This window comes from Perna viridis, chromosome 7, assembly GCF_037379345.1.
Source record: "Perna viridis isolate PV_CMFRI_1.1 ecotype Kerala chromosome 7, ASM3737934v1, whole genome shotgun sequence".
Classification (NCBI taxonomy): Eukaryota; Metazoa; Mollusca; class Bivalvia; order Mytilida; family Mytilidae; genus Perna; species Perna viridis.
This window is the reverse complement of record NC_142451.1, coordinates 28,434,253-28,448,428: the sequence shown is the minus strand read 5'-3', so window position 1 is coordinate 28,448,428 and position 14,176 is coordinate 28,434,253. Positions and strand designations below refer to the sequence as shown.

Below are 14,176 nucleotides of genomic sequence, written 5' to 3'. Positions count from 1 at the left end.
CTCTTAGAATATAATAGTCATGAGGAAAAAAACAAATCCATTTTGTATATTAATGTGTATACAACCTTTCTTCAATTCTTGAACTTGTTTTCAAAACATTTTTGAAAATATTGTTGAAATACATATCTATTTTAAGCTAGAAAGATAAAGTTTAAACAAAATATTTTATAAAATTGTTAATAAATAAGATCCCTTATTCAGATACGTGTGTAATTTGAACGTGAAAATTTGATTAACTGCCCGCAGTTTCTTGTATATAATTATCAGTATTTAAGGAATGGCTGTTGTATTTTTTTTTCGGTCTATGAGGACATAACCTCAGTCACGTGATGCACATTAAATAAACTACGTAGCAGGTTATTGTCAAGTGTGCACCTTAGCCATTGAGATTATGTCATCACAAACCGTAAAAAATAACAGTTATTCCTTTTAATTCAAGTATCCAAATGTTAGGAATAAGTCAGCGAAAAAAGTCATATGTCATCATATGTGATGATGTCACAGTCACATTACAATTTTGTTTATCCAGTCAAAAAGCGTGTTGCATGTGAAGTTAAATAATAATGAAACAACGACTTTGCTTATAGATTGACAATGACTCCTTATGAAACCAAGATAAAAGAATTAATAAATCATCAAACTCATTTGTCATGCAATAAGTATACACGATCTCAGTTTTAGAAATGTAGCCATTATTATCGTCCTTTATTTATTTACAAAACACGACATTATCTAGTCATTATATCTTTATGAGCCAAGCTAAGCATAATTTTTCAAACCTGGATTGAAAGCAGCAGGCAGTTAGTCGCAAATATTTCTATCTAGACTGTTTAGACGTGACACGGATACATAATGGACGTTACTGTAGAAACCTTTCTAAGAACCTTGCAAAAAACAATGAATATACAAAAGTCATAATGACTTGTTCTAGTTTTTTCTTGTTTAAAATGATTTAAAATATTTAAAAGTATGTCAAGGATGTGATAATTAAATGCTGTTTTGTTTTGATGTACAACTTTTAAAACATCACAACAAAATAAAATAAACTTTAATTTTTAGTTGTGGTTCATTCACTTTTCCATTTTGTTATATCGATTTGGCACTTGATCAAACCTATTCTCGAAATATAAAAAGTAAAAATGCGTCGAACAATCACATTAAAAGTGCAAAATCATGGAAACCATAAGCTTTGATTGGTTAAGATCAATAATACGAAAGAAACGGCTTTGCTCCGATCAAGGGAACATTGTACATTTTGACATTTCAAACGGACATTTGATAAAGAATGGCATGGATAACCTTCTTTTGGAGTTTTGGATTTTGTGATAATGTGCCTGTTTTGTAATTATTAATTTTAAAATTACTTGAACAATCCCTTCTGATTTTTTTGAAAATTTAAGCTTGTTTTTCATACCATTAGAAAATAGTGTATAATTACATGAACACATATCGAAAGTTAACCCCCCCCCCCCTTGAAGTGCCGCCACGGTTAGTATCTACCAGATTGGGAAATAATTTAAATTCTTATAAATGTGTAGCAATATGAATTTAAAATGTTTTACTTTTGAGATCCTTGTCCCCTTTATGTGTACCATCTTCATTTCAGTATCTGCATGATTTTTGACACGACTAATACTTAAAATACACTGCGGAAATTCATTTTCCTTAAGCTCCAATTTAAAAAATAGCTAAATGACAAAAGACATAGACTTGTCGTGCATCAAACCCACTGTTTTGTTTGCCTTCCCGGAGAATTTTTATAAGTAGTATAAGTAGATGTTATACTAAAATATGTAGATTTTACGTACAAATGTTTTTACCACCAACTTAAGACAATGTGTCAGTATGAATTCAAAAACGCTGTTACTATCTACTTTATTTACTTAATGTCGTAATGCTTTTCTATTTGAATTATACTTATTACCATTGGTCACTATACCAACGTGTTTCACCACATGCGAGGCTAACGATAGACATTCAGTCGAACTGGAATAGGCATCATAGAGGCCCTAAGAAATAAGTCAAGGAAATGAATTCAAATGTGAAAGTAGACTTTAAATTCATTTAAATTAAAATATACAATTTGAATGAAAAAAATAGAAAAGAAAAAACTATGCAGTATCTAGATCCGGTAGGTTGAATAATCTTAAAATAAAAAAAAAAACAAAAACAAAAACAAAAAAAATAATAAAAAACAAAAAAAAAAAAAAACAAAAAAAAACAAACCAAAACAAAGGACAACCGTTTACTTATCCTATCTCGCCCCTTTCAGCTATCGTCCCTTTTTCTATTAGTTTACAAACGTAAGAAAAATGTACAAGTGTGATGCTCGGTTGTATGCTGTTACATAACTCATATTGTATTACAGTGAAACCAATCTCGTAACCAAAGCCAGAAAAAATCCATTATACTGCATAATTAGACAACCTTTTAATGTCCCTCCTTATATAGTTTGTTATGTAATTTGAATATTGGTAAACCGAACACCTGTCTTAACCAAACAATTTAAAAGTCACAAAATGTTCGGTGTAGACAAGTTTCACTGCTATGTATTTGATTCTAAAATAAATGTTATTATTTGTAATTTCGCACTTAATCATTGAGTAATATTCACTTCTTAGAATGCTTCAAACGGGGATATATTTTTTTCTCTTTTAGAGTGCTAAACCTAATCATACCTACTTATATATACAATGAAACCTTGCAAACCGAATCACTTTTGTTCGGTTAATGCATGCAAACTGTAAACACAGGTTCACAAATTATAGAAATTATTATAAAGGGACGTCAGCAGATGTTCAGTTTACATAGAAAAACGGTTTATTCAATGTTTAGTTTAGACAGGTTTCTCTGTAGTAGTTAGATTCCTCTGACGATTGAGTACAAATAAGTTCTTTGTTTGTTGCACACACAATTTCCTTTTTTTCCTACATTTTGAAAATTTTGCGGATTGCAGAAATTGACTTAGCCGGTCTGCAAACTGTGTCAAATACGATCAATCTTTAATTCCATAAATCATTATACAATTTTCCATTTCAGAACAAATTATATTTTTGCCAACGTATTATTATTATAAGTAAATAAGCGCTTCTGATTATACGTCATCTCAGATTGTGAAATCTGGAATAAAGCGGATCAAAAGATCAAAAACATTATTCACAGTTGCACCAAGCAAACATTTAGTTTCACAGTTAGAGAACATGATTTGTAAGAAACAATATAAAAAAATGCCAAAACACACATACATGCAAACCAATAAACAACAAGTGATGTCATAAATGAGAAAACCCTTAACAGCGTTAGGTATCATCACTTTGTCAATAATTGTTTGTGTAAATACTATAAAATAGCTAGAATTATTGACGAGATATTATCACTCAATTGTCATATGAAACGTCGGCTTAATCAATATGAACCAAGACAACATTGTTGGTTGAAAAGTGGACTGAACATGCTTGAAGCTTCTTGGCATTAATTTGACTATTTATACCCCCTTGCGGGAGAAATTTTAGATATAATTGTTTGAGAAAGTCTTAGAACGGAATCATATATACACTTTGTATTCGATTAATTGAGAGCGGATATATATATATATATATAAAGAGTATTGTTAAGACCAGTAGATTGTATAAAGACTATTGAAATAATCTTGAATCGATTCAAAAATCGAAAAAGTAATTGTCAAGTGAGATTTCATGTTAGATAAATTGGCTGTGTTATGAGAAAACATCCTTTAAAGTATCGGAATGTCATGATAATTGAAGATGAGGCTTGAGAAAGTAGGCGTTAAAGCAGTTCATTGGAAGGAGGTGTAAGTCAAATAAAACTCTTATATCTGTGCGAAATCAGTTCAGAGTGTTAACAGTTAAGTAAGGGTTGATTCTAGCTTCACGAAATTACAATAACGGAGGTAAAGTTTGACAATGGAGGATATGTTTAGATTACGATCGAAATCTTTTACAAACTTTAAGAAGAAGTCGCCGACTTTTTCAAAGGTTGAGACCTTAAGGAGGACAACTTGGACAAGGGAAGACTTTTTCCGTCGAAGATGTGCAAGGTAAAATCTCCAACACAATACGTTTTCTACTTATTTTTTTAACATATTATCTACGATTTGAAGTGTGTTAATGAAGCACTTCGTTTTTTGATATAACAATTTTGGTAAAATTTCTATTTGATTAAGTATATTTGTCTTGGAATTACTGTTTGATCATGGTAATCAAGACAAAAATTATATATAAATAGTAAACATTTCTTCATAAATTGTTTTAATTTACTGATTAATTCTGCCCCAAAAAATCCCGTTCTATCAAATGCCTCCTTATTCTCCCAAAAATATCTCCTTGCTGTTTTGAAATAAAACTTCATAGGGCATGTTTATAGTCGTTGTTGTTTTTTTTTTAATAGTAAAACAAATTAATGAAATAAAAATCGACAAATGTTTAATTATGTGGTGAAATATGATTTTTATTTGTTAAGTTGAGAAAACAAGGTTAATGAAATATTTGTTAATACAAAATGCTTATAAATTGTTAACCAGATAATCTGCCAGATACATTTAACCAGTCGAAATTTCGTTTCAGTACGATTTGAAAAGAGCTAACAAAAACTGTGTTAAAACAACCATTGGAAACCTGAATTATACAGAAAAGAGTTTTTTTTTATATAGTTATAGTATTAAGCTTTTCATTCTTTTGGTCAGACTTAAACCAAATGAAATGTACACAACTTCCCACTCATTTCTAAACATTATTTGTGTTATTTTTCTATAGTTCTATTTGTCATTACACAGGTGTTCCACATTATTGACCTGTTTTTATATTTACATTGTCAGTTTTCATGTTAGAACAATCACTTTTCATATGTCGTTTTCTCACAAACACTGCTCCTTGAGTGAAACTCGGTAACATGAAACCCATTTCCCTTTTCGATGTATGCAATCTACAAATAGCAATACTACGGTGCACCTGATATATATTTTAGGTTTAATTTAGTGTTGAGATTTGCCAGGTGCCTTCTTAGTTGTATGTTTGCTTTCTATCGTTTTCAGTATGATGTTCATGGTTATGTATGCGTTTGTTAAGCTTTATCAGCATTAATAGCCTTGTTTTGAGGTATCTTTGTATTCACCTTCCCTCTGAACGAGTGAAAAGTGCAATAAAACAGAGCTGTGATATTACTGAATGTAGTACAATTTATCAGATTTATTTGAGGTTTTGCTAAGATTTAAACTTTGTCACAACAAGTAGCGAATTGGACATATTTGCATGTACAAATAATTAACAAAATCAATACTCGTTTACCGTATACCTAACACAGTACATGCAGAAATGGAAATGTATTTCTTGTTGCTGTATAATACGGATTCCTAAGTAAATCGATTGAAGATTATAAGTTGGTTGTTTCACGGCTGACCTTTTATGACCAATCACTTCGGAAATCGACAAAAGATCAATTACTTCATAAAAGCAATGTTCGACGATCACGAAACATTTATGATAGTTATGTTATATTTTTGCCTGTAATGAATTTTCCGACATGTTGCATTTATTCATATTTTAATCACTTTATATGTAACGTTAAATTTTGATTCAGAGAAACGTCTCCGATCGTTGGATATGTATGAATAAAGGCTATTTTAATTCATTAACATCAAGCATACATTTAAGTAAAAGCCATCTTAATATCCTATTAGCAAGATGTGACTATACACTTTAAGTAAAATTTTATGTTGAAGGACATCCTTTTACTTCCAATGGCTATATAATGTCTTTTTAATGAAACATTATTTCAAGTTGATAAATTTCCTATAACGGTTGAAAGAAAACAAGACTATTGGGCGACCTGAAACTCGGTGAATGATGATAACGGACGTTATTTTATCCTAGAAAGTCACTTGTAATAATTCGAATATTCTGCTTATTTTGGATTTAAAAAGAAGCAAAAAGAAATCAAAACACTTCTCCTCCTGTTCTAATTTGTTTTGAAGTACCAGTCTTTGTAAATATCAGACAGTTGATAACTGTATATCTAAACTCCACAAAATTCATAAACAGTTACAACATATCCTGTTTCAGTTTATCATTCGGTTGTTGTTAGTTTTAGACAAAATTACATACTTGTAGTCTGTATATAATGATACAAGAGTAGTCATTCTTCAAATGGTTTAAAAAAAAGATGATTGCAAGATTTTCTCCAAAATACAGATCTATATAGAAAGGCTATATTCGTGAACCACACTCCGTAAATTGGAATTATAACTTTAAAATTCTTATGGATGCCGTAGAGGACTATGCAAGAAAATGGATAAAACGAAACAAAGAGACATTGATTCTCTATCAGAGTGGTTAAAGGCCGTGAGGTCTTTAATTTTGAAACGAATGAAAGTTTTAAGTAGGTCGATGAGTGCCAAGGCTACATCGGTTTCCAAAGACCCCGATGTAGCAAAAACATTGTCTACTATACATGACAAGTATGTTGGCGTGCCAGCAAACAAAGCCCAAAACAACATTGTTTTTGTCTGTAAAACGTTTTGCATCCAATATTTATCATCAGATGTAGACGTAGAAAATAATAGCAGTGATAAGACCTATACTGCTACCAAACTCTCCAAAGAAGAGATTGTGGAAAACCATAAATCAGTGCTATCCTCTTTTGGTCTCTCTACCAAGGACGATGATTGTAATTTACCGTCTATGTACTGGATTCCTAATCTCCACAAGAATCCATACAAACAACGTTTCATAGCTGGATCTGCAAAATGTACCACCAAACTTCTTTCAAAACTTTTAACTTCTATACTCACAGCTGTCAAAGAGGGTCTGCAGTCCTACCTCATCACTTGTTACTCCTGTAGTGGTATTAATTCAGTGTGGTCCTGAAAAAATCGAAAGATCTTTTGGAGACAATCAGTTAAAGACTATTATCTGAATATAATAGCATTCGAACCTATGATTTTTCAACACAGTATACTTCTAGTCCCCATTCTCAGTTAAAATCCCGACTTAAAAATATTATACATCGTTGTTTTTTTCCAAAAAAGATGGTACACCTAGATACAAATATATAGTTCTTGGTAAAGATTCCTCATACTTTGTAAGAAATAATTCCAAATCATCTTCCAAATATACAGAGGAAGATGTTTACAAAATGCTGGAATTTTTAATCGACAACATATTTGTCCAGTGTAGTGGACGTGTTTTTCTACAAACGGTCATTCCAATGGAAACAGATAGTGCTCCTTTACTTGCTGACCTATTCTTTCACTGTTATAAGGCTGACTTTTAAATTATAAATTATAATTATTATAAAGCTGATCTGATCCGAAGGAAAGAATATCGTTTGGCTAGATCCTTTAATTTCAGTTTCCGCTATATAGATGACGTATGATCTTTAAACAATCCTAATTTCGGGGATTTGATACATCGCATCTACCCCAAAAAACTTGAGATAAAGGATACTACAGACACTGTTTGGTCAGCCTCATATCTTGACCTACACTTAGAAATCGATGATAAAGGAAAATTATTGTCCAAACTTTACGACAAACGTGATGACTTTTCATTCAGAATTGTCAACTTTCCTTTCATCTTTGGCAACATCCCTTCAGCACCTGCGTATGGAGTGTTCATATCACAACTCATACGTTACGCCAGAGCTTGCCGAAACTACGCAGAATTTTTGTATCTCTCTAGAATTCTAACAAATAGGCTTCTGGAACAGGGTTATTTTGCAACAAGATTGAAGTCAGCACTACAGAAGTTTTATGGTCGTCATCATGAACTCGTGGATCGTTATGGTGTATCCATATGCACCATGAAAACGGATTTATTCAACGGATTATAGTTTTCCTTTTCTCGTTTGTCTACCCCGGACGTCATTTTTTATGAGCAACTCGGCAGGTGTTTCTAGAAAAGCAGAGGACGCTTACTCTACCGGTGCACCTGGTCCATGCTCCCAGTTTTTAGTGGAGTCCGTGTTGCTCATTTGCTTTTGTTACTTTGTATGCATGATTTTAGTTACTTTATGTTCTTTGTTGTGTGTGTCTGTTTTCCATATCCGGTCTTTTTCCCTGGATTGCATTCCTTTGATTACCGCTATAACCTTGGTTCCCTTGATTACTCTTTCATGTAAAACTATGGCGTATGTAGACAAAAACATGGTTTATTCGATGCTTTTGTGCACCTTGTTTTACAGATCCCTTTTGACGTGAAATGGTACGTCAGAAGAATAAATTACGATTGAGATACCGAATCAAAGCATGCTTCATTTGATCAATTTATTATATACGGTCGCATATGTTTATTTCAATGAATTATTTTTCCAGCAGTTTCATTTTCGTTTTTGTTTTCCTCAACATTGTACTAAATTGTACTCTTGCACTTGAATGCAAGAATATATGTACCTATAATGATATAGAAAAAAGAAACAAAGAAGGGGGTAACTTTACGATATCGATTACAATTAATACAAACATGAACCGAGGACCATCAGTTTCAATCACCTTTAACTACGAAATAGCAGATTATTCAAGATTCAATGGTGAATGATTTTGATGAACTTTTGAACGCATTAACTCACCTTGAACTTGCATAATCATCTACTGCGAAGTGTCAGAAACCCATTTTCCCAATTATATAATCGTTCAGTGTAAGTGTACATAATAATTAGGCAAAACAGGGAAAATATGCAAGATGCATGCCCAAACCCCACCATCTGACAATATAAGTTTAACAGAAAGATGCTTCCGTTATTTCAAAATACCACAATATTTGAACACTGCATCACTGCATTTGCTCATAAATTTGTCAATAGAAAGTTAGAAAAATGAGGATTTTGACAGATTTATCTACCCTTGAAATATTCGTTTTTGTTTTCCTCAACATTGTACTAAAATGTACTCTTGCACCTGAATGCAAGAATGCATGTACCTAAATTAAACTTTCAAAATGGTTGGGTTTTCATATCATATTTCACCCACTGCCTGATTCTTGCAACTCGGGATGTGTTTTTTTAGAAAAGCATAGGACGCTTTCCCTACCGGTAACTTGGTCTAATTTCCCAGTTTTCAATGGAGTCCTAGTTGCATATTTACTGTCGTTAATGTTTTCCATGTCTGGTCTTTGTACCTGGATTACGTTCTTTTGATTACCGCTATAACCGTGGTTCCCTTGATTAATCTTGTACATATTATTTTGGTTATGTTATGTTCTTTGTTGTCTGTGTCTGTTTTCTATGTCTGGTCTTGTTTCCTGGATTAACGGATCGATTGAAATATTCTGGTTTTTAACGGTCGAAAGTTATTTATATAAAGCAAATGAGTAAATTATTACAATATTGTAAACGTAATAATTTTCGCGATCTTTGCGATGGACAAATACGCGTACAAAAATATTGAAATTAAAGGCCATTGTTTTAACCGCGGAAATTTTTGATACCCTTGAAATTTTCACCTCATAGAATCCGTTTGGATTTCTTTAGTATATCCATTTTAAACACAATTTACAATTTTGTATGCGTACCCCACTAAAACAAATTACATGTACATTGTACATAACGAAAAGAATTTGAAATTTGTAATGATAGATGTCATTTTGGTGCGATTACTCTTGTTTTTTATATAATTATGCGCTAATTTCTTAAGAAGATCCTGGCACATTTTAAACCTATAGCAACGTCTTGATGTAGTAATTTTCGTCAATCGTAGGTGTTTATATAATGAATATTTTACTAACTTTGTCATAAAAGAATGCCGTTGGCTATAGCACTCCTAGCTCTGACAAATGTCATTGATCATATGTAAGAGAAATCATATTTCATTTTATTATGTTTCTAAAATGATTTTTATCAAATTTTGATGAGTCCTTTAGGAAACAAAGAAACAAAAGTATATGATTAACCTCAATTCCAACTGAACTACGATCATGCACCAGCTGCACTGTAGGGGTAAGCGTCCTCTTTTTTCAAAGAAACACCCGTAGAGTTGCTAATAAAGTATCACGTATTGGGTAGACGATTAGACTGCCATGGCTTTAGATGTTTAAGGCTTTATCAGTTGTAGTTTTTTTTCATATCGGTATCGTATTGCTTAAATCACTGTGGCTTAAACATTATACCACGCTTTTAAAGAAGCATTTTGTCATGACTTTTATGTATATTAATTACTATAAGGAAACTGATATTTTTTTTTATTTCATTCGTGTACCTGTTTGACCATTTGACTGAGTCTAGTTCTCACGCTATCAAGGATTCGCAGCCGAAACAAATGAAATTGTTAGTAACTCTCCAGTTAAGAATCATGCAAAATGTGAAACATCGTTTGAAGTCCTACAATTTTGTATTTTTGATAGTTTGTTTAAAGTGTTATAGTTAGCATATTAACATATGGCTTTTCATATAACCCCTGTTCTTATGAGATAAAAATTATATAGTATGAACTGTAGAATTCAAAATTAAGGGAGCTAACTCTATAAATGACACAAAAACACATTAGAAACTGTAAGATTTTCTGTGTGCATTATCTCCTAAGAGCAGACAGATTGAAATGAATAACAACATATTTCTTTATAATAGACCTATAAAGCAACTTAATAACAAAAATAAAACTGTGTGGCCTCTTTTGGGGTGCATCACATATTACAGGATTTGCATGATACTTATCTTGAGTACTACTGAAAAGATTTATTAGAAGTGATCCAATACTGTTACTCTCACCGAACATATGAATTAAAGCTTCTTTCTACTTGTAAATCAATGAAGTGAATAAATACTGTACTGCAGGTATTAAATATATATAGTACATATAATAATATATTGGTAGAAACCCTAATTATGACCGAAATAATTGTGGTCAAATTCAGATGGTTTAACAATAATAACTTTCCTTCCTGCAGCCTACAGTCACTTCCGTTATATTTAACTCTGGTCGATAAACCAGGACGTTTAAAGTCGTCCTGACATGACATTTGCATAGAGTATCGTGTTGTTTCTATTGCTTCAGTGTGGTTTAACACAAAATACATCATTTCCTACCCTTGTCAATATTTTTGTGTTACTCCACTAGTAAACACAAATATATCATGAATTGAACAATGTATAGTTTCAAACGCACTACAGTTTTTATGGCGTTTTACTTTTGAAAGTCCTGAACGATATATCTGTCAAATCAAGACAAGTCTGTTGTACTTTCTTAAGGAATGACATTTATATCAACGAAATAGTAGGCCAGACAATAAATTACGTAATATATTTTAAGCTCTGTTGTAATATCTAACAGTTGGAGTCAATTTTAGGAAGTCATCATGCTAAACAAGAAATAAAATCACTCCGATGAGAGCCGTTCAAATATGTTGATATTTTTTGTTGATATACATGATATATTTCATGAGAATTGATTTGTTCACCGTGTCATAGCTTTCTTTTCGTCTACCTTGGGTTTGACATTTAATGAGCAACACGGCGGTTGTTTCTAGAAAAGCAGAGAATGCTAATATACCCTAACGGTACACCTTGTCAGTGCTCCCGGTTTTGAGTGGAGTCACAGTTACTCATTTACTTTTGTTTCTTTGTATGTGTTATTTTGTTTATTTCATGTTCTTTGTTTGTGTGTCTGCTTTCCCTCTCTATTCTTTGTCTTTTGATAATACTCTTTAGATTTCTGTTCGAATCTTGATCCTTGATTACTTTTTCTTTCTTTATATGATTTTGAAATTAGTAAAAAAAAAGAGCTTTAATTTGTAAGTATTATATAAACGACTTCTTTATATTTAAGTGCATTTTTACGGTATGTATTTATAAATTGCGTTTACAAAGTTTGAACAAAATTCTGCTTCGTTTTTCTATCACTTGTTGATAATTCCGAATTAAAATTTAGAGACAATAAATGGATATATAGCAATGTATTTATACCGAGGTCACGATATTATATCAAGATAGCAATGTACTGTGTTTTGTATGTCCGCTCTTGGCTTCCGAAATGGCCTGCCGAGAAATTCAAATAGATATAGAAATTTTCATTAGCAAGGAAGTAGCCTCAGAAAAAAAAATTAGGCGTTTGTAAAAATTCAAAATTAATGCTGTTATTTGCTCAATTTGCCCAAATTTAAAAAGACATTCCAGCAAAAGGTGAGTTCCGATCTCTGAAAGTCCCTGGATCATCACCTGTTTTGCTTTTCAAAGTAAACTTTAAATATAGAATCATAACCGTTCCCTGACCTATCAGTGTGTAAATATCCATTCATTTTAAGTATAATTCAGTGAAAAAAATAGATTTATTAATAAAATCCCATAAGAATACTTTTGCAATTGATTTGTTATAATTGCAAATACAAATATTTTAGAAATTATGATCCATATAAACGCCAATCAATCAGATATCGTAGATGGAAAGTTATTGAAAAATGTAGGATTTACTTTTTGCTAAAGGTAATTTTTAAGTACAAATAATCCCTAAATAAGACTTTCCTCATTTATCACATTCAGGGAGTATTTACATTCGGCTTACTGTGGCTTAAGCAAATTAACAATAATATTTATATTGAGCAATGGATTTGGAATTTTGAATTAATGGATTTATGGGGTCCTCATTTCAAACATATTAGGAGCAGTTAAATATGAAATCATCGTTTAAAGTTGCTATATGTACTGTCATCACAGGAATATTGATAACTTTTGATACACTTAAGTGTAACTGCTTGTAGAAATCAGGCAAGATGGGAAAAATCAGAAACACGCCTATCAAAACCCAACCGACCTGATAATGTAATATCACACAAGGTAACGCTCTCTATTTGAAAATACCATTATTTGATTTCTGCATCAGTGGCTTTGCGCAGAAATTTTTAAATGGAATATTAGAAAAATGAGGTTTTTGACAGAGTTATCTGCCCCTTAAATGTTAATTTTCAGTGCATTTCTATGAATTGTAACTCAATGGTCCAGCATGATATGGGAAATTTTATCTGTTTTCCTTGATTCTGATGGTGTAAATAGTCAAATTACACTATCAAATTGATGTATTTTTATACCATTTTTCATCGACAGCCTGATTCTTACAGGGACTAACACTTAAGTAATAAGATAAATGAAACATACATGTACGAAGAAAATGATAATACACTATGATATGACTTTGTTTTTATTATACTCAAATAAACGTATTCTGGATGAAAAGGACAAACTGAATCACGCCAGAAATGAATTAAAAAAAATTAAAGAAAGGCATTTCTAATACAACATTTTACCTCATGCGAGATGATGAAAGAATTGTTATCTAAATGTTGTTCGTCAGTTTGTGGGCAGTACTGAAAGAGTTTTAAACTCTTTAAATTTGTACACGAACACGGAAGGTCTTAACATTCACATTTTATTGATCGTTGTGAGGAAACAATCATCTTATCTGTAAACAAAAATATTGTATAAATGACATTATAAAACATTTTTAGGAACAGAAAATCAAAACGTTCAGCCAACGATCAAAGTAAGGGAGAAAACCGTATTACATTTCCATGGAGCTTGTTCGGTACGGTTGAAGACCTCTCGGGTTGATAGCTACACCAATTATTGCTGTATTTATTTGTTACTCCAATGTATTAAAAAGTACAAAACTCCATCCCATACAGAATATAGCACACTACAATCAGGCAGACTTGTAACAGTTATATTATTCCGCTGTCGCTCAAGGGACTCAACCATGTGACCAGAACATTAAATAAATTATCACTAAACACAATTTACGCCGCACTGTTATATCTAGCGTTTTACCCACTCTATCTTGGGACCATAAATACAATGAAGGATTGTTAACTTGAGTGGGGCGGCTGCCGCGTTTATTAGATGTATGGAAATTGAAAGTAGGTGCTCCCTTAACCATAAAATGCACTGATTGTATTTATTATCTACGACCATCGTATCGAAATGTTTACTTTGATTACTCCCTATTCTAGATTCCAAACCAATCTCCTCCGCAGACATATAAACGTATCCTGATTTACTATGTATTACTCTGCTATAAAGGCTCTGTCTTACAGGATGTGAAGAAACTCAAAGGGTATGAACACTACTCATAACAAATCCGCGAAGTTGTTTCCAGTGTACTTTGCTAATATAATAAAAGGTTGAGCTTTAACACTGAGTATGACAGAGATGTAAAACTTTGATATGGTGAATATGCCTTCCT

General features: G+C 32.0%; 1 protein-coding gene across 7 annotated transcripts in view; it reads left to right on the top strand.

Annotated features, from left to right (window-relative positions):
* LOC148612156 (GTPase-activating Rap/Ran-GAP domain-like protein 3) overlaps window positions 1-14,176 on the top strand; it is a 216,886-nt gene that overhangs the window by 156,790 nt on the left and 45,920 nt on the right. The window contains exon 1 of one of the 7 annotated variants that reach the window (XM_088593326.1): window positions 2,086-4,057. The exons of the other annotated variants lie outside the window; for them this stretch is intronic. Within the exon in view, the coding sequence (XP_088449452.1) occupies window positions 3,924-4,057 (134 nt within the window). The 5' untranslated portion in view covers window positions 2,086-3,923. Of the gene's footprint in view, window positions 1-2,085; window positions 4,058-14,176 lie in introns of those variants that run through there. 7 annotated transcript variants of the gene reach the window in all.